Source organism: Microcaecilia unicolor, chromosome 3, assembly GCF_901765095.1.
Source record: "Microcaecilia unicolor chromosome 3, aMicUni1.1, whole genome shotgun sequence".
Classification (NCBI taxonomy): domain Eukaryota; kingdom Metazoa; phylum Chordata; class Amphibia; order Gymnophiona; family Siphonopidae; genus Microcaecilia; species Microcaecilia unicolor.
In genome coordinates, this window is record NC_044033.1 from 238,871,289 (window position 1) to 238,895,052 (window position 23,764).

General features: G+C 44.2%; 1 protein-coding gene across 1 annotated transcript in view; it reads left to right on the top strand.

Annotated features, from left to right (window-relative positions):
* LOC115464475 (vomeronasal type-2 receptor 26-like) overlaps positions 1 to 22,253 on the top strand; it is a 53,302-nt gene extending 31,049 nt beyond the window's left edge. Inside the window, exons 3-6 of the mRNA XM_030194851.1 lie at positions 15,705 to 16,493; positions 18,048 to 18,275; positions 19,208 to 19,334; positions 21,349 to 22,253. Of these exons, the coding sequence (XP_030050711.1) occupies positions 15,705 to 16,493; positions 18,048 to 18,275; positions 19,208 to 19,334; positions 21,349 to 22,253 (2,049 nt within the window). The remainder of the gene's footprint in view (positions 1 to 15,704; positions 16,494 to 18,047; positions 18,276 to 19,207; positions 19,335 to 21,348) is intronic.
* The last annotated feature ends 1,511 nt before the right edge of the window (positions 22,254 to 23,764 follow it).

Here is a 23,764-nt window from a genome sequence, read left to right on the forward strand (position 1 = left end):
GAGATGGCATTAAGAAGGTGGGTGGGAATGGGATCAGAGGAACAGGTGGTACATTTTGAGGAAGAAAGGAGAAATGTAGTTTCCTCAATAGTAACTTCAGGAAAGGAGGAGAGGGAATGAGGGGAAGGAGAGAGAGGGGAACGGACTAGTGGAGGGAGAGGTGGTGAGGTAGAGAAAGCAAGGTTTATCTTTTCAACCTTGTGAAAGAATTCAGCAAGGGTCTGAGGAGATAATGAAGGGGGAGTTGGGGGAGGGGGCACCTTGAGGAGAGAGTTTAATGTGGTGAAGAGAAGTTGAGGATTAGAGCCAAGAGAGTTGGTCAGTTGGATATAATAATCCTGTTTGGCACATAAAAGAGCAGATTGGAAGGAGGTCAGCATGAACTTAAAGTGTAAGAAATCAGCAAGGGCCCGAGATTTCCGCCAGAGGCGTTCGGCGGAGCGGGTACAGGAACGTAGGTAGCGGATATTAGAAGTCAGCCAAGGTTGGGGTTTTGTACGCCTTACAGGGCGGGTCATCAAAGGTGCAAGAGTGTCTAAGGCAGAGGATAGAGTATTGTTGTAAGAAGAAACAGCCTCGTTGACAGATGTGGATGGTGCCACAGTAGAGAGGAGGTTTGAAACATGGGAGGATAGAGATGAAGGGTCAATATCGTGAAGATTCCTAGATAAATTAGATAAGATAGGACGGGACTGGGAGGGAGGAGATTTAAGTGTGAAAGTTATAAGATGGTGATCAGAGGAGGGAAGATCAGAGGCAAGGAAACTAGAGGGTGAACAGTTGGAGGAGAAGATGAGATCAAGACAGTGACCATTTTGATGAGTGGGGGAGGTGGAGCATAGTTGGAGATTAAAGGAGGACGTTAAAGCGAGTAACTTGGAAATATAAGAGTTGGAAGGATCATTAGCAGGAATATTAAAGTCACCAAGGATGAGAGAGGGGGAGGAAGGATCATGGAAGAAGGCAAGCCAGGCATCAAAGTCACTGAGAAAGGATGAAAGGGACTTATCAGGGGGACGATAAATGACCGCTATTCGAAGAGGCAGAGGAGAGAAAAGGCGGATAGAGTGGACTTCAAAGGAGGAAAAACAGTGAGATTGAGGTGGAAGAAGGGGTTGAAATCTGGAGGAGGGAGAGAGAAGTAGTCCAACACCGCCCCCACGGCCAGCAGGGCGAGGAGTATGTGAAAATAGATAACCGCCATGGCACAGGGCTGCGACTGAAGCAGAGTCATCAGGGCAGAGCCAAGTTTCTGTTATGGCGAGCAGATGGAGGTGACGCGAGATAAAGAGGTCATGGATATAGGCGAGTTTGTTACAGATAGAGCGGGCATTCCATAGGGCGCAAGAGAAGGGCAGAGAAGAGGAGGGGAGTAGAGAAATAGAGATGAGGTTAGAGGGGTCGCGGTGAGATCTGTAGAGTTGGGATAATAGTTGGTGAGGGGGGCCAGGATTGGGATTGATGTCACCGGCTGAGAGTAAGAGAAGGAGTAAAAGAGAACGGAGGAGAGTAGGAGAGGTGTGGCCACGAAGGCGTTGAAGGCGAGAGGTATTTAGGTGGAATGGGGAAGGCAAAATGGACGGAAGAAAGAGGCGGAGATTAAAAGCCAAGAGGGAGGAAGAGGGTAGGAGAGAAGGTGAGGTGATGAAGTCGATGGATGGGCAGTGAGTTCCTGTAGCGGGGAGAGGTAGGGGGTGAGGGAAAAGATTAGGAAGGGACAGGGCTAGGAAGAGAATATGAATAGGGGCCATAAATGACTGAGGTACTTTAGCAAGATTAGATGTAAAGAAAAAAAATGACCCGCGCGCCGTTAGGCACGCGGCACCTAGAGCGGAGGCCCTGAGTGGATCGGAGTGGACATGGGTGTCACCCCGGAGAAGGCTGTAAGGATATGCAGATGAGCTGCAAGTCCGCCACAGCACCTGAAAGGCAGCCGGTGGTAGAGCTGGCCACCTCTCAGCTGAGGAAAGGCTTACCGGGGGTAGGCCGAAGCCAGCAAATCAAGGTAAGGTTTACACATATGTTTGTCTTGATGGGCAGACTGGATGGACCGTGCAGGTCTTTTTCTGCTGTCATCTACTATGTTACTATATTAGAATGGAATATCAATCCATAGAGATTCCATACTGCTATCTGTTTCATGTAGAATGTTTATTTTGTTTGACTCAATTCCCTCTTTAACATGTAGCACAACTCCTTAACAATTTTATCCACTCTGTCGTTGCAATATAATTTGTACTCTGCTAACACAGAGGGGCATAATCGAACGTCACCAGCGAAATACATGGCCGGCAATGTATTTTGGCGGCGCTGCAAACAGCTGGTCAGACCCGTATTTTCGAAAAAAATGGACGGTCATCTTTTGTTTCGACAATACGGTTTAGCCCAGCCAAATGCCTTGGAGTTCGCCGGGTTTGAGATGACCGGGTTTGTTTTTCAGCGATAATGGAAAGTTATGTCGGCCATCTCAAACCCCAGCCAAATTCAAGACATTTGGCCATGGGAGGAGCCAGCATTTTTAGTGCACTGGCCCCCCTGACATGCCAGAACACCAACCAGCCACCCTAGGGGTCAGTGCGGTGGACTTCAGAAAAGCTCCCACGTGCATAGCTCCCTTACTTTGGGAGCTGAGCCCCCCAAACCCCCCCCAAACCCACTACCCACAAATGTACTGCACCCACTAAATTTGCTCCATGGACCTGCATACAGCCTCTAGGACTTATTGCTGCTGTATAACTTTGGCACACCAGTTGACACCTGAAGACTAATCTCTGTGAAAAAGTCCTTTCTTGAAATAAGCACGTTTACTCACAGTTAACTGTAGATCAGAGGTTGTGCCCCACTGGCAAAGAGTCCCCTGGTACTAAGATTAGCAGTAGGTCAGAGCTGGCACAATGGTGTACAATGCCCTCTTTCAGCACCATTCAAGGTAAGAACTACGTTCTCTAACGTGGGTAACACAGGAAAGGGAACTAAAACTGGCTTACAAAAATGGCCACTACCGCATGGACTACAACAGGAAACAAAACAGGGCACACTCTGACCCAGTTAGCAGGGGGGAAAAGCACCATGGGAGTAGAGCCCAGTACCCTACACCCACCACAATGCATTGCTAATGTGATTTTGCAGGGCACCTAACAGAAAAGGTGTCACACTCACCCGAGAGCCACATCGCAACCAGGCAAAGGCTGTCGGAGGATACAACGCATTCTGCTGTCATGGAGGTGGGTATGGCATTTGAGGCTGGCATACAGGCTGGCAAAAAGGTATTTAGTTTTATTTTTTTAGTATGGAAGGGGGTTGGTGACCACTGGGGGAGTATGGGGAGGTCACCCCCCATTCCCTCCAGTGGTCATCTGGTCAGTTGGGGCACCTTTTTGAGGCTTGGTTGTGAAAATAAAAGGACCAAGTAAACCCGGCGAAATACTGCTTAACGCCGCTTTTTTTTCCATTATCAGCAAAAGCCGGCCATCTGATAGCCACGCCCATGTCCCGCCTTCGCTAATCTACTGACACACCCCCTTGAACTTTCGCCAGCGAAGCGACGGGAAAGCGGCGATGCAGTCAAAAATGCCGCTTTTGATTATACCTGTTTCGCCGCTTTTAAGAAATCGCTGGCCATCTCCACATTTGTGTCGGAAGATGGCCGGCGATCACTTTCAATTATAAGCTGGACAGTGTCCCATTGATTGTCCTCCTTCCACCAGCTCGCTGAGATGCTTATTATATCTACCTCTTCATTTAGTGCTATATACTCCAATTTGCCTATCTATTTTTAAGACTTCTAGCATTTATGCATAGACACTTCAAATTGTCTTTTTTCCTTGCATCTATAGGCTGCTTTGAAGTTAAAGGAGATAATTTACATCCTTTAATCTGTTCTCCCCTTGAAAACTCTTGGCTTTCTCTCCCCATTATTGAAACCTCTATTGGAATTCCCTAAATGTCCAGTTTCAGTAGTATCTTTCAAGGATTCTCTGCACTGAACCATGCGCTGCTTGGTGGCTGTTGGCTTCTCCTCCCCCATTTTAGATTAAAAGATGCTCTATCACCTTTTTAAATGTTATCACCAGCAGCCTGGTTCCATCCCGGTTAAGGTAGAGCCCATCCTTTTGGAACAGACCCCCCCCCCCCCCTCCCCAGAATGTTGGCCAATTCCTAACAAATCTAAATATCTCACCCTTGCAACATTGTTTGAACCATGCATTGAGACTTTGGAGCTCTGCCTGCCTCTTGGATCCTGCATGTGGAAATGGAGAGCATTTCTGAAAATGCTACCCTGGAGGTTCTGAACTTCAGCTTTCTACCTAATAAACTAAATTTGGCTTACAGACCTGCTTATAATCGAATGAGAAAAACGCCCAAGTTCCGACCTAAATCGGGAGATGGACGTTTATCTCACAAAAACGAATAAAGCGGTATAATCGAAAGCCGATTTTTGGACGTTTTCAACTGCAATCCGTCGCGGATGCGGACAAAGTTGATGGGGGCGTGTCAGAGGTGTGGCGAAGGCGGAACTGGGGCGTGGTTATCTGCTGAACAGAGATGGGCGCATTTCACCGATAATGGGAAAAAAGTATGCGTTTTTAGCTAGAATTTAGGACACTTTTCCTGGACCCTGTTTTTTCACGAATAAGGCCCCAAAAAGTGCCCTAAATGACCAGATGACCACTGGAGAGAATCGGGGATGACCTCCCCTGACTCCCCCAGTGGTCACTAACCCCCTCCCACCACAAAAAATGAAGTTTCTCAACTTTTTATTTTGACCCTCAAATGTCATACCCAGCTCCCTGACAGCAGTATGCAGGTCACTGGAGGAGTTGTTAGGGGGTGCAGTGGACTTCAGGCAGGTGGACCCAGGCCCATCCCCCCTACCTGTTACAATTGTGCTGCTTAATGCTTATTAGTCGTCCAACCCCCCCAAACCCACTGTACCCACATGTAGGTGCCCCCCTTCACCCCTTAGGGCTATAGTAATGGTGTAGACTTGTGGGCAGTGGGTTTTGAGGGGGATTTGGGGGGCTCAACACACAAGGGAAGGGTGCTATGCACTTGGGAGCTCTTTTACCTTTTTTTTTGTTTTTGTAAAAGTGCCCCCTAGGGTGCCCGGTTGGTGTCCTGGCATGTGAGGGGGACCAGTGCACTACGAATCCTGGCCCCTCCCACGAACAAATGCCTTGGATTTATTCGTTTTTGAGCTGGGCGCTTTCATTTTCCATTATCGCTGAAAAACAAAAACGCCCAGCTCACACATTGTTGAATAAAACATGGGCGTCTATTTTTTCCCAAAATACGGTTCGGTCCGCCCCTTCACGGACCCGTTCTTGGAGATAAACGCCCATGGAGATAGGCGTTTTCGTTCAATTATGCCCCTCAGAATCTCCCTGCCATATTTTCCTATGTCATTGGTACCCACATGTACCAAGACAGCTGGCTGCTCCCTAGTACTATCTAAAATTCTATGTAAGTGATATATGAGGTCCACCACCTTTGCACCAGGCAGCCAAGTGAGCAGGGAATTCTCATGTCCACCAGTCACCCAACTATCTAATAACTGAATCACCAACTACAACAGTTGTCTTATTCTTTCCCTACTGCCCAGAAGTTCCCAGAGACACATCCTCGGTGGGAGAGGACATTGCATCCCTTGGTAGGCAGATCTTGGCTACAGGATTACTTCCAACTTCACCAGGGTAATACTATCCCTTTAGGAGACCTCCCTCCTCTAAGGCAGCACAGGGGCTGCCAGATTTGAGTTGGGACTTCTCCACAATGTCCCTGTAGGTCTCATCTATGTACCTCTGTCTCTCTCAGTTCCTCTAAGTCTGCTACTCTAGCCTCAGGAGAATGGATTTGTTCTCTGAGAGCTAGGAGCTCTTTGCATCAGGCACATACATATAGCCTATCACCAACTGGGAGATAATCATACATGTGACACTCAATGCAAAAGACTGGATAGCATCCCTCTTGGTGCTGGACTGCTGTCTGTGTCTTAGTATTATTGAGTTATTTAATAATTTAAAACTTGTTAAGATGTTGAAATATTAGACTTATATAAAGAGCATTTAGATTATTTGGTATTTTGTGTGATTTATTTACATAGTAAGTGAAGGCAGATAAAGACCCAAATGGTCCATCCAGTCTGCCCAACAGTCACATTCATTATCAATTCAGGATTAAATCAACAATGAACTGATATTGTATACTTGATCATGGTCTTTCTTTGGTGTTTCTGGGACATAGACCATAGAAGTCTGCCCAACTCTGTTCTTATGTTCCAACTATGTGTTTGTTTCTCAGAAAGTAATTGAATGTAATTAAAACTCTGTAATGAAGGCTTCCCTCTTGTTATCCTAATTAGAATATAAATTAAGACTATAAATGAAGAGATGTGCTAGTATTGGGTGGGATTTGGGGAGGGTGGGCAGAAATGAAGACTGAACTTGGCCCTGCTGTGCCTTCTAGAGGCTAATCTGTTAAAAGGTGTACGTTGTGGCAGAAAGTTCCAGTTTTAAAACTATGGGGTAAAGGGTTTTACATTATGGAAACTAGTTAATAAAGTTTACTTTTTTAAATTCAAACTGTCTTTATCAATAAACCTACAATTTCTCTTTTATCCCCAATCTTTAAAGCACCAAACCACAGAAATAAAATAATGTTCTCTCCAGAGATCTGTCCTCCTCTCTCAGAACTTCTCAGGAAGTTAGAGTCCATTGGCATCTCTCAATTGGAGGCAAGCTATGGGAGTGGCATAACATCTGCCGAGCTGTGACCTGCTTGCTGCTTCAGACTTGTGAGGCAAGCACTATCAATGCATCTGCTCTTCATAGGGGCAGAAAATCTCAAACTTCCACTGTATCAACCAGGGCTTCTATCCAGCTTATTTTCTAAAGAGAAAGACGCCCATATTTCGACCCAAATTGGGAGATGGGCATCCGTTTCCCGTGCGCGCCCAAATCGGTATAATCGAAACCCGATTTTTGGCGTCCTCAACTGCAGTCCATCACTGAGATGAACAAATATCACGGGGGCGTGTCGGAGGCATGGTGAAGGCGGGACTGGGGCGTGGTTATCGGCTGAGGAGAGATGGGCGTCTTTAGCTAATCGAAACAAGAAGGGCGTTTTTGATGAGAATTTCATCCGCTTTATTGGGACCCTTTTTTTCAGGTCCAAGTCCCAAAAAAGTGCCCGACCAGATGACCATCGGAGGGAATCGGGGATCACCTTCCCTGACTCCCCCAGTGGTCACTAACCTCCTCCCACCAAATTAAACCCACTTTACAAACTTTTTTTGCCAGCCTCTATGCCAGCCTCAAATTCCGTACCCACCTCCATGACAGCAGAATGTGTTCTATCCTCTGACAGCCTTTCCCTGGTTCTGATGTGGGTCTCGGGTGAGTGTGACACCTTTTCTGTTAAGCACACTGCAGAGTCACATGTCACATCAGCAATGCATTGTGGTGGGTGTAGGGTATTGGGCTCCATGATTCCACTAGCTTGTGTTAAATGCTCACGATGTTGGTAGTTGGTAGGCTCTACTCCCATGGTGCTTTTCCCTCTGCTTACTGGGTCAGAGTGTGCCCTGTTTTGTTTCCAGTAGTCCATGAGGTAGTGGCCATTTCTGTAAGCCAGTTTTAGGTCCCTTTCATGTGTTAGCCATGTTACAGTACTTAGTTCTTACGTTGAATGTTGCTGAAAGAGGGCATTGTACACCATTCTGCCAGCTGGGACCTACTGCTAATCTCAGTACCAGCGAGCCTCGTTGCCAGTGGGGCACAACCTCTGATCTGCAGTTAACTGTGAGTAAACGTGCTTATTCAAATAAAGGACGTTTTCAGCGAGATTAGTCTTCAGGTGTCAACTGGTGTGCCACGGTTATACAGCAGCAACAAGTCCTGTCCCTGGAGCACTTTTAATGGGTACTGCAGTGCACTTCAGGCAGGCAGACCCAGGCCCATCCCCCCCCCCCCCCCCCCCCCCCCACACACACACCTGTACCACTTGTGGTGGTAAATGGGAGGCTTCTAAAACCCACTGTACCCACATGTAGGTGCCCCATTCACCCCTAAGAGCTATGGCAGCGTTGTACATTTGTCCCTCCTATGACCAAATTGCTTGGATTGGGACGTTTCTGAGCTGGGCGTTTTTAGTTTCCATTATCGCTAAAAATAAAAAACGCCCAGCTGAGAAAGGACCAAATCCATGGCATTTGGTCCGTCCAAACCGTATTTTCGAAATGAAAGATGGACGCCTATCTTTTTCGATAATACGGTCTGTCCCACCTCTTCACATACCCATTTTTGGACATAGACGCCCTTGGAGATGGGTGTTCGCGTTCGATTATGCCCCTCCACGTATTCCAATCATTGAATTTGGATAAGCTTGGACTTTGGTGACATACCCTAGGAGTTTCCACACCTGAATATTTCTCCGCATTGTCTCTTGCGCTCGCTTTTTCCTACAATGTGCTCTTGACCAGCAATTGGTGTCAGTATATTTCTTGATAAGGTCTGATACCTCCTCCACTCAACAAAAAGTTTATCTCAGCAAGGTACATCCACTAACCTCTTGAACCACTGGTTCCAGGTCAGAGACACGCAACCATGAGAGTCTATGGATCCTCACACCAATAGCAGAGAGTCTGGATGCAATATCAAAGATGTTATAAGTCCCGCTTGCCATATATATCCTGCACTGCAGCTACTTGTTGGCTAACTGGTGAAGCTCAGTGGCCTGCTCCTGAGGGAGGGAGTCTATAAGACTTAAGCCTCCTATGCACTTTATATGTTCGTGTAGAGCTGGTAGATTGGGATGCAGTTAATGAGCATTGAGACCTAATAGAGTTTCCTCCCAAATAAGTCCAGGATCTACAGCTCTCTACCTGGGGGCAGGGGCATAGCCAGACAACAGATTTTGGGTGGGCCTAGGCAAGAAGTGGGTGGGCATCAAGTGTTCTCCCCTTCACCCACCACCAAAAATAATCTCAGCTGGTGGGAAAACGCTTCTTTCCACCTTAGTAGTCTGCAGCAGGCATGCGCTGAAAACTGAGCATGCGCAGGTGCCAGTATCGTGGAGAATAGCGTTTTCATTACCATCAGGGGGAAATCTTCAGCTGGCGGAGCTTGGGATTCCCACCAGCTACCGCTAAATGTGTGCTACTGTTGAGTGGGCCTGAGCCTTAATTGGGTGGGCCCCGGCCCACCTGTGGCTACACCACTGCCTGGGGGAAGCAAGGCATAACTCCTGAAACTTCTGGCTCATTTTAGGGAGGATTCAGCTACCAGAGAGTGGTGAGGCAATTCTACTCTCTTGAATCCGGGAGCCTTCTGGATATGATACTAAGTATCCATCTTATTTGGTACAACCTGTAATGAGAGGGCAGATTCCCAATTCTTCGTCATTAAGGATAGGGTATAATGGAACTGTGATCCCCTTCTTTAGGAGGAGATACATAGTCCAAGACAGATTACATCTTTGCCCTAGGCTCCTCCTCCATCTCCAAATTAAATGGATTGGCCAAAGCCATTTCCTTCACAAAACTTGTGAATGAGAGACTCTCAGGTTGAGATTTACATCTCTCTTGAGGCAGGGAGGAGACAGAAGAGACTCCATAGAACTCATATCCAAGAAGTGCGGATTCTCCTTTGACTCCCATGAGCAATCCAAGTCAGACTCCTCACAATACTCTGGATGTGTAAAGTGAGTCTGTGCCTGCCCTGGCTCAGTAGAACTTGTGATACCGCTTCCCTTTCCTGGTGACTGTGTCCCGTAATCCAGCCCTCCGCCTCCACGCTTATGCAGTCACTCTTGAAGCCGAGCTCAGTTCAGAACAGCAAAAGATTTAATATTAACTCCTCTCGCAAACAAAGTAAACAAAAATCCTCTCAATTTTTGGGAACAGTTTCAATTATCCTCACTGCCCCTTCTTTTGGTAGCATAGTTCTGCTTTCCCTTATTTCTTCACGTTTAACTCTAGCCCAGTTCCACTCAGCACTCCACAAAGTTTAGTTCTATTTTCAAACTGGTTTCCACCCAGCCTTTTAGCAAAGTTCAGTTCAGCATTCAGTCAAATGCAGTTCAGTCTTTAGCAAAATTCAGTTCCCCAAAATGAGCAAAAACTCTCCAAGGGAAGAGGAAGAAATCATATGAACCAGAAACGTCCTACCTTTCCTCCTCCAGCACTTCCACCAGCTCTGTCACTAACAAGGTTGGTAGCACACCTCCCGCTTCACAGAACAAACACCTGTGGCCTCCCACGTGCTCTTGTGCTGGAGAGATTAACCTTGGGTACTCTCCCAGTCCATGCTGGCTGTCTCTCCTGGAACTGGCAATCCCCCAGGCATGTCCAGCTCTGCCTCTTTGTAATCATTTCCTCAGGTAACTCTGTCTCTTCCTCCAGCTTCAGAACGTTCAGAAAATCTCTCCCCCCTCCCCCTCCTTCACAGCTGGTTGGAATTTGATATTGATTTTGCAGCCATGGGAACTGGGCCTCCTCCTGGCTGTTTCTCCCCCCGCTGGTTACTGAGGAGAATGGCTCTCTATACCTTGGGCTAGCTTCCCTCCCACTTTTTCTGAGAATCCCTCCTGGGTTTTTGGGCCCTCCCCTTTCTCCAAGTCCCCCAGGGAATTCTGGACCTTGTAGTTCTGGGCCCATGGCCTTTTGCTATATCCCCGTTTACCTGCCTTATCACAAACTATATTGATGCCCACTATCAGATTCCAAGAAAGCTTCCTGTCCCAGTGTAGAGAGCGATACATCATGGGTTGATGTTGATGTCGACAACCATCAAGGCACAGGAGTTGGAGACTGCTCCAAAGACAGAATAGGGGCCTCAGGAAGGAGTTGAGGCTGAGCTGCATCTGGCATAAGCACCCTTGATGCTTGAATGGTGTGCAGCTGAAACATCTGCTCCAACTCCTCCCTGAGCATGCCCTAGGACTGCTCATTGAGGGCAGGCATTATCAAAGGCTGGGGAGTCGGTTCAGGGACAACCTGAGAAAGGGTCAGTGTCAAATCAGAAGTGGGATCCTGGCTGCTCGGGGACTGGACACCAGAATCTCTACTAAAGAGGGGAAACTATGCACTTAGGAGTGCCTGGGCATCAGCATTGCCGGTAACTGAGAAGCACTAGCAAGGTGCTTTGAAGAGGACGATGATTATGCTTCTTTGGTTTCCCTCGACACTCAGCATCACAGTCCTCTGGTGCCAATGAGAATGACATCGAACCCGAATGCATCTTCAGAGTTGGGTCCAATGCTGGCTGGTACCAGGGCCTAATATCAGCACCTCCTCGATGCTGGTGTTCTTCCATTGGTAGATGAAGTCTGAGCAGCCATCGAATTTGAAGCTTCCAGTGCCGATGTTGATGGACCATCCTTCAAGGAACCAAAAAGTTTTTCCTGCTGGACTTGACGCATCTTCTATGCCCTTAACTGTATTTTTAAACAGAGAGAATAAGAGTTAGGCTCATGGTTAAGCCCAAGGAACCGGATATATGAGTCCCACTACTGAAATCATCTTATTGCATTGGGCACACCTTTTAACGCCACTGGGCATCTTCTTGGACATCAGGTAACGAATTGTGGCTAAATTAGACTCCTCAATCTTGAGTGACAAAAAGAGGCAAGGCTCAACTGAGGCTGGTGCTTAGGCCTGAAGGGGATCTGAAAAGCTGAACGAAAAAGAAAGAAAGTAAGAAAACTTGATGAACTGAAAACCTAAAAAAATAAAGGCGAAGGTGAAGAAAATGGTGGAAAAATATGAGGAAAACCCGCATGGGAAGCCACTGATAAGGTATCTGTGAAAAGCGCTGAAGTGAAACCACAAAGAAGTGGTCTCCCAGCTCCATGGAAAAACGTAGACCAAGGAACTGCACTTACATGTCGGGTGAAGAGGCACCTGCACATGTGCAGTTGGACTCTGCTAGAATTTTCTAGTAGCTATATATGCTAGGCAGGGTCCACATCAGGCTCAGTCGGATGATGTCACCCAGATATGAGAATACTTATGGAAACATATGAGGAAAACCTGCATGGGAATCCACTGAAAAGGTATCTGTGAAAAGTGCTGACCACAAAGAAGCGGCCTCCCAGCTCCACGGAAAAACATAGACTGAGGAACTGCAATTACACGTCGGGTGAAGAGGCACTTGTGTATGTCCAGTAGGACTCTGCTAGAATTTTCTAGTAGCTATATATGCTAGGCAGGGTCCACACCAAGCTCATCCAGATGATGTCACCCAGATTTGAGAATACTTATGGCTTACTTGCCTTCAGAGAATAGCATGATATGATTCTATAATTTAGGTATTTACCTTTGCACCTCATCCACACATGTGCATGCCATCCACAATATGTGCACCATGAAACTGTGTTGTGTACTTTTCTGCTAGTTCATATTATGTAAGAGGTCAATTTATTTGCAGAAGTGACTAGAATACAATATTTACACATGTTCTTGTCGTCTTCAGCTAGGTGACTCTTTACAGAAATACAGCAATGTGTGGAAATGTACAATCTCAAATCTGTGTGCCTAAGTTTCTAGAAATGTGTCTTTTGGACGCCCATCTTTTTTCTATGTGAGAAAAGAAACAAGACAATACATAAGTACATACATAAGTACATAAGTATTGTCATACTGGGAAAGACCAAAGGTTCATCAAGCCCAGCATCCTGTTTCCAACAGTGGCCAATCCAGGTCACAAATACCTGGCAAGATCCCAAAAAAGTACAAAACATTTTATACTGCTTATCTCAGAAATAGTGGATTTTCCCCAAGTCCATTTAATAATGGTCTATGGACTTTTCCTTTATGAAGCCGTCCAAACCATTTTTAAACTCTGCTAAGCTAACTGCCTTTACCACATTCTATGGGCGGGTCCTCTTAAAGATTTGTTTAATAAATCCTTGGAGACGGGAGAGGTTCCGAGGGATTGGAGAACGGCGGAGGTGGTCCCTCTTCACAAAAGTGGTGATAGGGAAGAAGCTGGAAACTACAGGCCGGTAAGCCTCACTTCGGTTATTGGAAAAGTAATGGAAGCCATGCTGAAGGAAAGGATAGTGAATTTCCTGGAAGCCAATAAGTTGCAAGATCCCAGACAACATGGTTTCACCAAAGGGAAGTCGTGCCAAACGAATCTCATTGAATTCTTTGACTGGGTGACGGGAGAATTAAATCAAGGACATGCTATGGACGTCATCTACTTAGATTTCAGCAAGGCTTTTGACACGGTTCCCCACAGGAGGCTCTTGAATAAACTAGAAGGGCTGAAGATAGGACCCGAAGTGGTGAACTGGATTAGGAACTGGTTGACGGGCAGACGCCAGAGGGTGGTAGTGAATGGAGTTCGCTCGGAGGAGGGAAAGGTGAGTAGTGGAGTGCCTCAGGGATCGGTGCTGGGGCCAATTCTGTTCAATATATTTGTGAGTGACATTGCCGAAGGGTTACAAGGTAAAGTTTGCCTTTTTGCGGATGACACCAAGATTTGCAACAGAGTGGACACCCCGGAGGGAGTGGAAAACATGAAAAAAGATCTGAAGAAGCTGGAAAAATGGTCTAACGGTTGGCAATTAAAATTCAATGCGAAGAAATGCAAAGTGATGCACTTAGGGAGTAGAAATCCAAGGGAGGCGTATGTGTTAGGTGGGGAGAGCCTGATAGACACGGACGGGGAGAGGGATCTTGGGGTGATAGTATATGAGGTCCTGAAGGCGATGAAACAGTGCGACAAGGCGGTGGCCGTAGCGAGAAGGTTGCTAGGCTGTATAGAGAGAGGTGTGACCAGCAGAAAAAAGGAGGTTTTAATGCCCCTGTATAAGACGTTGGTGAGGCCTCACCTGGAGTATTGTGTTCAGTTTTGGAGGCCGTACCTTGCGAAGGATGTTAAAAAAATGGAAGCGGTGCAAAGAAAAGCTATGAGGATGGTATGGGAGTTGCGTTCCAAGACGTATGAAGAGAGACTTGCTGACCTGAACATGTATACTCTGGAGGAAAGGAGGAACAGGGGTGATATGATACAGACGTTCAAATATTTGAAAGGTATTAATCCGCAAACAAATCTTTTCCGGAGATGGGAAGGCGGTAGAACGAGAGGACATGAAATGAGATTGAAGGGGGGCAGACTCAGGAAAGATGTCAGGAAGTATTTCTTCACAGAGAGGGTGGTGAACGCTTGGAATGCCCTCCCGCGGGAGGTGGTGGAGATGAAAACGGTAACGGAATTCAAACATGCGTGGGACAGGCATAAAGGAATCCTGTGCAGAAGGAATGGATCCACAGAAGCTTAGCTGAAATTGGGTGGCGGGGGGAAGAGGGGTTGGTGGTTGAGAGGCTAGGATGGGGGAGGGCAGACTTATATGGGGTCTGTGCCGGAGCCGGTGATGGGAGGCGGGACTGGTGGTTGGGAGGCGGGAAATACTGCTGCACAGACTTATACGATCTGTGCCCTGAAAAAGACAGGTACAAATCAAGGTAAGGTATACACATATGAGTTTATCATGGGCAGACTAAATGGACCGTGCAGGTCTTTTTCTGCCGTCATCTACTATGTTACTATGAATTCCAAAGTTTAATTACACATTGAGTGAAGAAACATGTTCTCCAGTTCATTTTAAATTTACTACATTGTAGCTTCATTGCATGCCCCCTAGTCCTAGTATTTTTGAAAAGCGTAAGCAGACACTTCACATCTACCCATTCAACTCCACTCATTATTTTATAGACCTCTATCAAGATATATAGAGCTGGACCTATCCCCTGAAGAAATAACGAGACTTAGCCATGTTGGTGGAGGTTCTTGGTGCTGTGGAAGCTGTTGAAAGTTAAGTGGTGCTGGTCATAATTTTTAACTCCTAAGTTTACACCATTTGAGAAAAAGTTAATGTATTGGATTGATGAAGATGTGCACAACATTGCCTATAGTAACCCCCAAAACTATTTATCTCTACATTGTGAAAGAAGTAGTGACAGTGATGTTTGAGGTATGTCTAAGCAGAAGTTTCTGGGAAGATGATATTTTATTGTTTTGACTGTTGAGGCATATATTTGGGGATGGACAGAGATAAGTGTGTTCTAAAGTGTAACTTCTGTCGAACCAATTATAAAACCCAGGAGCACATCTCAGTAGCCCCATTTCCTGGAACACAGCAGGTGTTAGCCAGCCTTCTGGAGGTAAAACTAACATCCAAAAACCTACTATAGGTAAAATTAACAATTTTGAGATACAGAAGCTGCAGGACTGGAACAACGATTGAGTGCTCCCACCTTTAGAAGAAGTGAATAAACAGAGGGTCTCTGAGGTTTGAGGGGTTTGAAGAAGGTCCGGGGGGGGGGGGGGGCTCTTAATTTAGTATTTCAGCAGCAGCCACAGAAGTCACTTGGAGGAAGGTTGGGGAGAGAAGGGAGATTTTATCCTACTGTTTCATTATTCCTTATCTTTGTTTCATTGACTTTAAGGAAAAGAAGCCAAAGACATTTAAAATGAATTAAAAAGAAGAAATAAAACACAAACATTTTCTGTGCACAGCCTTCTTTTGCTCTGCTGTGTCTCCCCAACAGCTCAGTACAGCTTTTCTAATATGCCATACCAGTTGACTTTATCTCCTCTACTCTGTCCAGTATAATTCTGTTCTAAATATTTGATATGTGAATGAAATATAATCTTACGACTAAGATGGTGATGAATTCAATCTTTTATTTTCAACAGATCAGTTATACCTCAGGGAATCTTGTCATGAGCGACATAGTTAAGTTTCCTTATTTTTACCGGACTGTCCCTAGTGAGCTGCACCTCTGTGCTGGGATAGTCAAACTATTGAAGCATTTTGGCTGGAACTGGGTCGGTGTCATTGCAGCTGATGATGAAAACAGCATGAGGGCTGTGCAGATCCTGAGAGAAGGGATTGAGCAGAGTGGAGGTTGCATTGAATTCGTAGAAACCGTCCAAGAGTCCAGTGCACTCATGATTCAAAATATAACTAATATTTACAACACCATCATTACATCTTCAGCTAAAGTGATTATTTTGTATTGTAATAGAGACTTCACAGATTTTATAAGATATACACCCATTTGGCAAGTACCAGGAAAGGTCTGGATCATAACAACTGAATGGTTATTTGTCTATCTCTTAAACAATGTCGATGGGAAAAACACCTTTGCATTCACTGTGGGAAAGAGGACTATTCCAAGCTTTCACAAATTTGTCCGTGAGGTGAATCCTGCTCTATTTCCAAGCGAAGCATTCATAGAGTCATGGTGGAAGGACCTGTGTAACAACAAGTGCCCTAAGAGCATCCAAAGATCCTGCAGCAGTGATGAAATGCCTGAGTACATCTTACACTGTGACATTGTAATCCTTGGAAGCAGTTATAATGTGTACAATGCTATGTATGGTCTGGCACATGCACTGCATGACATGATCACTTCTGGTTCTAGAAATGGCATCCTGTTAAGTGGAGAAAGTGAGAACGTTTTGGATTTTTCACCATGGAAGGTAATATCCTTTGACGGAGGAATGCTATTTTCAGAAACAAGTGATAGTCTATAATTGCAGAATGTAGTGAAGTCTGTATAGTCACACAGATGCTTCCTGCTCACCATCAGAGATGTGCACCAATTTCAAAGACACAAGTGGATTGTAAAACATATATATAAAATGATGAGAGTAGTATTCATTGCACAGATATCAGAGCTTTATTTATAAATTACTTCCACAGTGGGTACATCTTTTTTCCAATTTGTCATAACATCTGCCCTTATCATCTGTCTCTATGTTCAATGAGCTTTCTTCTTTTGATTATATACTCTCCTCTGCTGCTTTTAGGTGACTTCATCCTGCCCTGTCTGACTCTGCATCATCTTTCTTGGGTTTAACCTCTGCCGCGAATCTTACCCAACATGTTTCTTTTCCTGTCCACTCTGTTGGCAATGTAAGCTACCTAACCATAAAGTTCAAGTTGGTGAGGTTTCCTTCTCTGGTCCCCTTCTCTCTGTTCCCTGGTCTAATCACCTGCTTATTTCCTTTTCTCTCTCTTTTCCAGTGCCTCCACCCACACCCCTCACTTCCCTTGCCTGTATTCCCTGGTCTGATTCCTCTTCTCGCTCTGTTTCTGCGCCTCCACCCTCACCCCCCCCCCCCCCCCACACACACACACACACTTCTTGCCCTCCCAGTCATGCCCCTACAGACTCAGCTTTCAATATTTTTTGTGATAATCTCAATGAGCTCTCCCCCCTTCACCTTCTCTCCTTCTCTTGGATCAGGTGACTTATTTAATTGCCTTGCTTCAGCATCTGCTTCATAGTTGCATGGAAATCCCCCAGCCTAGTATCTGACATTTGCTCTTGCACCAACTTGATTTCTTAAAACTCTATAAGTTCTGAGTCAAACAGAGATTCAAGTTGACCAATAAAACAGAGGTTGTTCCTGCGCAACGTTTACTCCAAATTATCTATCTTGTCATCAAAGGTAAACGTTTCTGCATGAGAGCCAGCTGGGCTTGTTTCTCTACCTTCTGCATGCAGCGCCCTATCTCAGACCATGTCATTCAGTTGTGCAGATACCTTTTGAAATAGCTATCCAGAGCTTCAACTACTGCTGAGGAAAGTGTTTGAATGAGCGTGCCATCATCCACCTCCACCATCTTGCAGTCTGCGGATTAGGGCTTCTCTTTCACTTTTCCTTTTGATTTAGCCATTAGCTGTCCTAATTTCTGCCTCTTAGCTATGCAGGTGCTGGCATAACTGCTGGTTCCACTACTTTTAACATGTGTGGTCATAGCTGATATTCAAATAACTGTGACTGGTTTAGTGCCACTGAATATCAGGGCTAGGCAGCCACAGGGCTTTTTATATAGCTATAATATAGGTAGAGATAGATAGGTAGATAACCATATACATGCAGCTGGAATAATTATCCAGATAACATCTATTACATCATGTTGCTCTGAAATTAAAGTCCATCCCTAAAATGAGATTACATGTGTTTGATATTATGAATGTATTCCTGCAGTGAGTTTATTAATAAAAATGTTTTGCTTCCCATCAGCTTCATCATTATCTGAAGAAGCTTCGTTTTAACAATGTTCTGGGTGAAGAAATCTTTTTTGATGAGAATGGTGATCTCGCCATTGGATATGATATTATAAGCACAGTATTTCTACCTGATGGGACACGGCGTAATGACATTGTTGGAAGCTATAATCCTTATGCTCCACCAGAGAAGAGCTTTACCATCAATGAGAAGACAATTGTGTGGGAGGACTTGTTCAGCCAGGTCAGATGTAAAATGGAAACCAGTGAACTATGCACATATCATGCGTGTTTTTATAAAGCATATACAAATACCAAATCTGATCACTGTTCCTTATAAGCTCAGTAGGAGTCCTCTAACTGTACTACTGCCAGTGGGTGGTGAGGGCTTCAAGATCACCAGGCAGACATGTGAATGGACACACATTGATGATGTGTTCTATTGCTTGGTAGATGCCATAGGGGCCTTGTGGATCACCTCTGAAGACCCAGTGCTGTTCTTTGAATGCTTACTGACTACAGTCTGACTGAAATTGGTATAGCCATGACCACAAATGACTTTTAAAGTTGCCAGCTTGCCTTTGTGGTCAGCCATATCTTGCACCTCAGACTGCTTACAGTCAGGTGTGGGCTGGAAGGTAAAGCCTGACTGAATTCTCAACAGAAGGTGTCTTGCAAGGGTGTTGTAAATGTCATGGTGAAGTGGAAGCTCTGGGATTTTTTTGGATCTGAGCGAGCAAACTAGCTGGGGTGCTCCATTGACGAATGTCTGATGTTGCAATATTAATCATCACTGTTAGTAAATGAGTATCAGTGGGTCATAGAGGGCCACTAATGATCCATATAGTACAATTCAGCATTATGTCTTCCAAATGTACATATGCAGATTGGGCCAAGTACTGATTCAGTTCTATGTTACACTGTATAAACCTCAATAACTTGAACTTTATGGTTAGGTAGCTTACAAATAACAAAATTAATTAAATTCAATTATATTTTATCTTCCATTCAAAATATAGTGCTCATACCTCATTCCCATATTCTCCTGAGTAGCTTGGTAATGAGACAAAAAAACGTAAAAGGCTAGAACCACCTCACATTTACAAAGAAACTACATCTGAAAAGTCATATTCCAGTGTTATCACAACTTTCTACGATTATTTTCTCAATCCTCAGGCACCTCCTCAGTCCAGATGCAGCCCAAGTTGCCTTCCTGGGTTCAGGAAATTAACCAGGGAAGGAAAGTCCATTTGCTGTTATGACTGTATTCGCTGTTCAGAAGGCGAGATCTCCAACCAAACTGGTGAGCGATGACATTATAATGAGACATGCCCTTGGGCACTGGTTATTCATCATTGAGCCCATATCCAGCCTTTGCAGTCAGCATTGTAAAAATACTAACGGGTATGGCTATAAAAAAAAAGCAAGGTATTGATCACCAATATCCAGATAAATTTAATACTCACATAGATATGTTTTATATAAACTATCGGTCCAATATTCAGTGTGGAGTGCTGGGTGTCTTTGGGGCAGAGAATAGGCATATTCTGTGCTAATCAGCGCAGATATATTCCATGCAGCAACTGATGAGCGCTTGATTAGCAGGGAACCCTAACTGCCTAGAAAATAGGTGTTGGTAAGTGTTCCCACACTAATGGTGAAATTTTAGAATAAGCTGAGCTGCTTTATGGGAGCATTTGGATTTGAAGATATGGGGCACACAGAATTGATATGATGGAACAATTATATAGTTCTTCTCAGTATTTAGTGGTATTGTACTCTTGACTTCTGTTGATATTAGCCAGAACTTTAGAACACATGGAGGGGCATAATCGAAGGGGACGCCCAAGTTTTGCTGAGGACGTCCTCGCAAAACGTCCCGGTGGAGGGGCGGGGAAACCCGTATTATCGAAACAAGATGGACGTCCATCTTTTGTTTTGATAATACGGTTGAGGATGCCCAAATCTTGACATTTAGGTCGTCCTTAAAGATGGTCATCCCTAGACTTGGTCGTTTCTGATTTTCAGCGATAATGGAAACTAAGGACGCCCATCTCAGAAACGACCAAATGCAAGCCCTTTGGTCGTGGGAGGAGCCAGCATTCATAGTGCACTGGTCCCCCTGACATACAAAGACACCAACCAAGCATCTTCCGATTTGTGTCGAAAGATGGGCGTTCTTCTCTTTCGAAAATGAGCCTTAAATGTTCTGTTTTGTGGGTAATCAAGGATTTTTGTCCAAATTTGCAAACATAAGAACATAAGAGTTGCCCCAATGAGTTAGACCAAAGGTCCATCTAACTTGGTATCCTCTTTCCAACAGTTGTCAATCCAAGTCACAAATACATAGCAGAATCTCAAAAGTAGACACTCCTTGTCCCTTTTTTCCAGGAATAAGCTTTGGCTTTCCCCAGATCTACCTTAATAATGTTAAGAATTTTTCCTCCAGGAATTTGTTTAAACTTTTTCATAATGCAGCTAACTACTTACTTCTGTCCCTTGCCCTTTGGGAGGGGAAGACACTTCAGCCTTGGAGATACACTCCTTGGCTAGTATGACAATCAGACTCGGATAAGCAGCAACCAAGTAAAATCTTGGTTGCTGCTTATCCGAGTCTGATTGTCAGTAAAGTAAAATCTTTACTGGTATTTCTCTTAGTCAGTACTAAAGTGATTGTTCCCTCTGGAGCATTTTTATGTGACAAAAATGCTCCAGAGGGAACAATCACTTTATGCCCCTCCATGGTATAAATAAAAAATGCCAGCAAGACATTCAGACTGAGTTACAAAGCTGCTCAGTTTGGCTTTCTCATTCTGCATTTATATACTGTTATAAGTTTCATTCCTCTTGTTATTACTTATTGTACATAAAAGGATATTTTCTATTTTCTTCATTATACATAAAAGGTTATTTCCTTTATTCTTACCAGCCTCTCCTGTCCAAGTATATTTGAAAGAGTAAACAAACATTTTATGTTTATCTGTTCATACAGACCTCTGGCATATCTCCCCTCTGCTCCATGCTGAAGAGCCCTAACTTCTTTAGCCTTTCCTAATATGAGATTTTATCTATCCTTTTAATCAAACTTCTCTGTACCTTTTGTAATAATGCTATGCAACTACAAGAATACTATACAATATTTGAGGTGTGGTTGAAAAAGGTTTGGCTGATAGGGGGTAAGTTTATAAAATGACACTAATATTTAGGTGCCTAGAAGATGCCTGGGAGGAGTTTCTTCTTTAAAAAAAAACATAGACCTTCATGTATGCTCTGCAACAGATGCTATGAGATAATAAGACAATATTTTTCATTCTCAGATATGGATACCTGTATAACATGCCCAGAGGACCAATGGCCTAATCAGAAGAGAGATGCCTGCATCCCAAAAGTAATAACCTTCCTGTCCTATAAAGAGCCTTTAGGAATAACTTTGACTTACATCATAATTTTCCTCTTTCTCATCACTGCTGTTATTCTGGGAATCTTCATTTACTACCAAGACACTCCCATAGTGAAAGCCAACAACCGAGATCTCAGTTATATTCTCCTCATCTCACTCATGCTCTGCTTCCTCTGTTCTTTGATATTCATTGGTCGTCCTAAAAAGGTGACTTGTATTCTCCGACAGATTGTCTTTGGGATCACGTTTTCCATTTCACTCTCCTCTGTATTAGCAAAAACCATTACTGTGATCATGGCCTTCCAAGCCACTAAACCTGGGAACAAGCTCCGGAAATGGATGGGTTTCAGGTTCTCAAACTCTATAGTCCTTTCCTGTTCCCTTCTTCAGGCTCTTCTCTGTCTTATCTGGTTGTGTACTGCTCCTCCCTTCCCATATCTTAATATGAGATCTGAAACTGGAACAATTCTAATTGAATGTAACGAAGGGTCAATAGTTGCATTTTACTGTGTTCTGGGATATCTAGGATTTTTGGCTGGTATCAGCTTCATCATAGCTTTCATAGCAAGAAATCTACCTGACAGTTTCAATGAGGCCAAGTACATCACCTTCAGCATGCTAGTGTTCTGCAGTGTCTGGATCTCCTTCCTCCCAATGTATCTGAGCACAAAGGGCAAGTACGTGGTAGCAGTGGAGATATTTGCTATCCTGGCTTCAAGTGCTGGACTTCTGGGCTGTATCTTTCTCCCTAAGTGCTTCATTATTCTGCTGAGGCCTGAAAGGAACAGTAGAAAATTCCTAACTAAAAACTGGAATGATTAAAATTTGTGCAAATGATAGATTAATTTATTATTGTTATCATTTGTTGGGCAAATCCAAAGTGACTTATCTGTGTTTGTTTTTGCAGAAGCTGCATCACTGGTCAAGGCCATCCTACAGTTCACATATTTTTCTTTTTTATTATTTTAGCTAAAATAAGATGTTATTCACAATTTGAACATAAAATTTAAGTAACTATAATAGTCAATAACAATTTTGTCATTGATACATTGTTGGATTAAACCTTATACATGTGAGTAGCGTTTCAGGGTTTTCCTGCATTCATCATATTAATGGGAAACAGAAGTAACATTTAGGGGCTACTTACAAAGCTGTGTTAGCTCTTAACATAAAAATTAACATGGTGGCCTAATGCACGCCTGCCGAGTGGCAAAAGGGTCCTACAGCATCCCACAGTATTTTTTTGAGGCAGACTGTCTGTTCTATAAGTTTTGTCAGAAAAGGGATGTTAGACACTGGTCAGTAGTTTTCCAGCTTGTCCTTGTCAGTAGGGGGCACAAGACAGACCTTTTAGTGCCATTGGCAGTTGCCCTTTCACAACAGTAAACAACTGTGGCTCTTTCAAAAAGGCCTCTGATGCCAGCTGTAAGGATGTTGGCTGTAAATCATGCAAGGTTTTATGAAAGCCTCCTCTGTTTTCGGGTTGAATGAATCCCAGATAGCTTTACACGGTGGGGACAAGGATGTGTCCCTTTTTCTTGCTGGTGGTAAGTTTGATGGAACTGCCTATATGGGACCTGATGGAGACCTTTAATTTTGCTGGTCAGTTGTGATTAGGAAGGCTGCTTATGTTGCATGGAACTTCATCCTTCGTAAGAAAGAAATTGAATTGCTATGGATTCTGGACTCCTCAACTGCCCCGTGACACTACTATGTCATAAAAGTGTCACAATAGAAAGGGTTTCAGGCTGGACTTGAACTTTGGTAATGAAGGCTCTAATCATAAATAGACTGAAGAACATTTTACAACCTCTCATTTGCTGCATGGAAATCACTAGCGCATCTTAGAAAAATAAGCCCTATGTTAGTTAATTTTGCAATTTCCAATTAATTTTCTCTAACTCACTCCCTACGTATCTCAATTTTATAATAACTCTATTTATTGTCATAATTTAATAAACCAACTCTGACAAGATTAAACTCTGCAGAACTTGTTGAAAATCACATAGAGAGATAAGAGAATGCAGCTTACTAAGCAAATGCAACTTGAAAAAAGGTGCCCTTACCACAGCTCAAATCTGAGCTGAAAAAGAGAATGTTGTGTCAAAAAGGACCCCAAAGTTGTTTTATCACAGAGGAAATTCTCAAACATCCAATCTAAAATCATTCTCAATTGATCGAACATGGCAGGGACTGGCTCTGTCAGTGGCATGAAAAACTGTATGTCATCTGCATAAATGTGATAACTCATCTTGCCAAATTGACGCCAGGTGCACATTAAACAATATTCCAGCCAAAGATTATCCCTGGTGCACTCCAGTAGACATAACTTT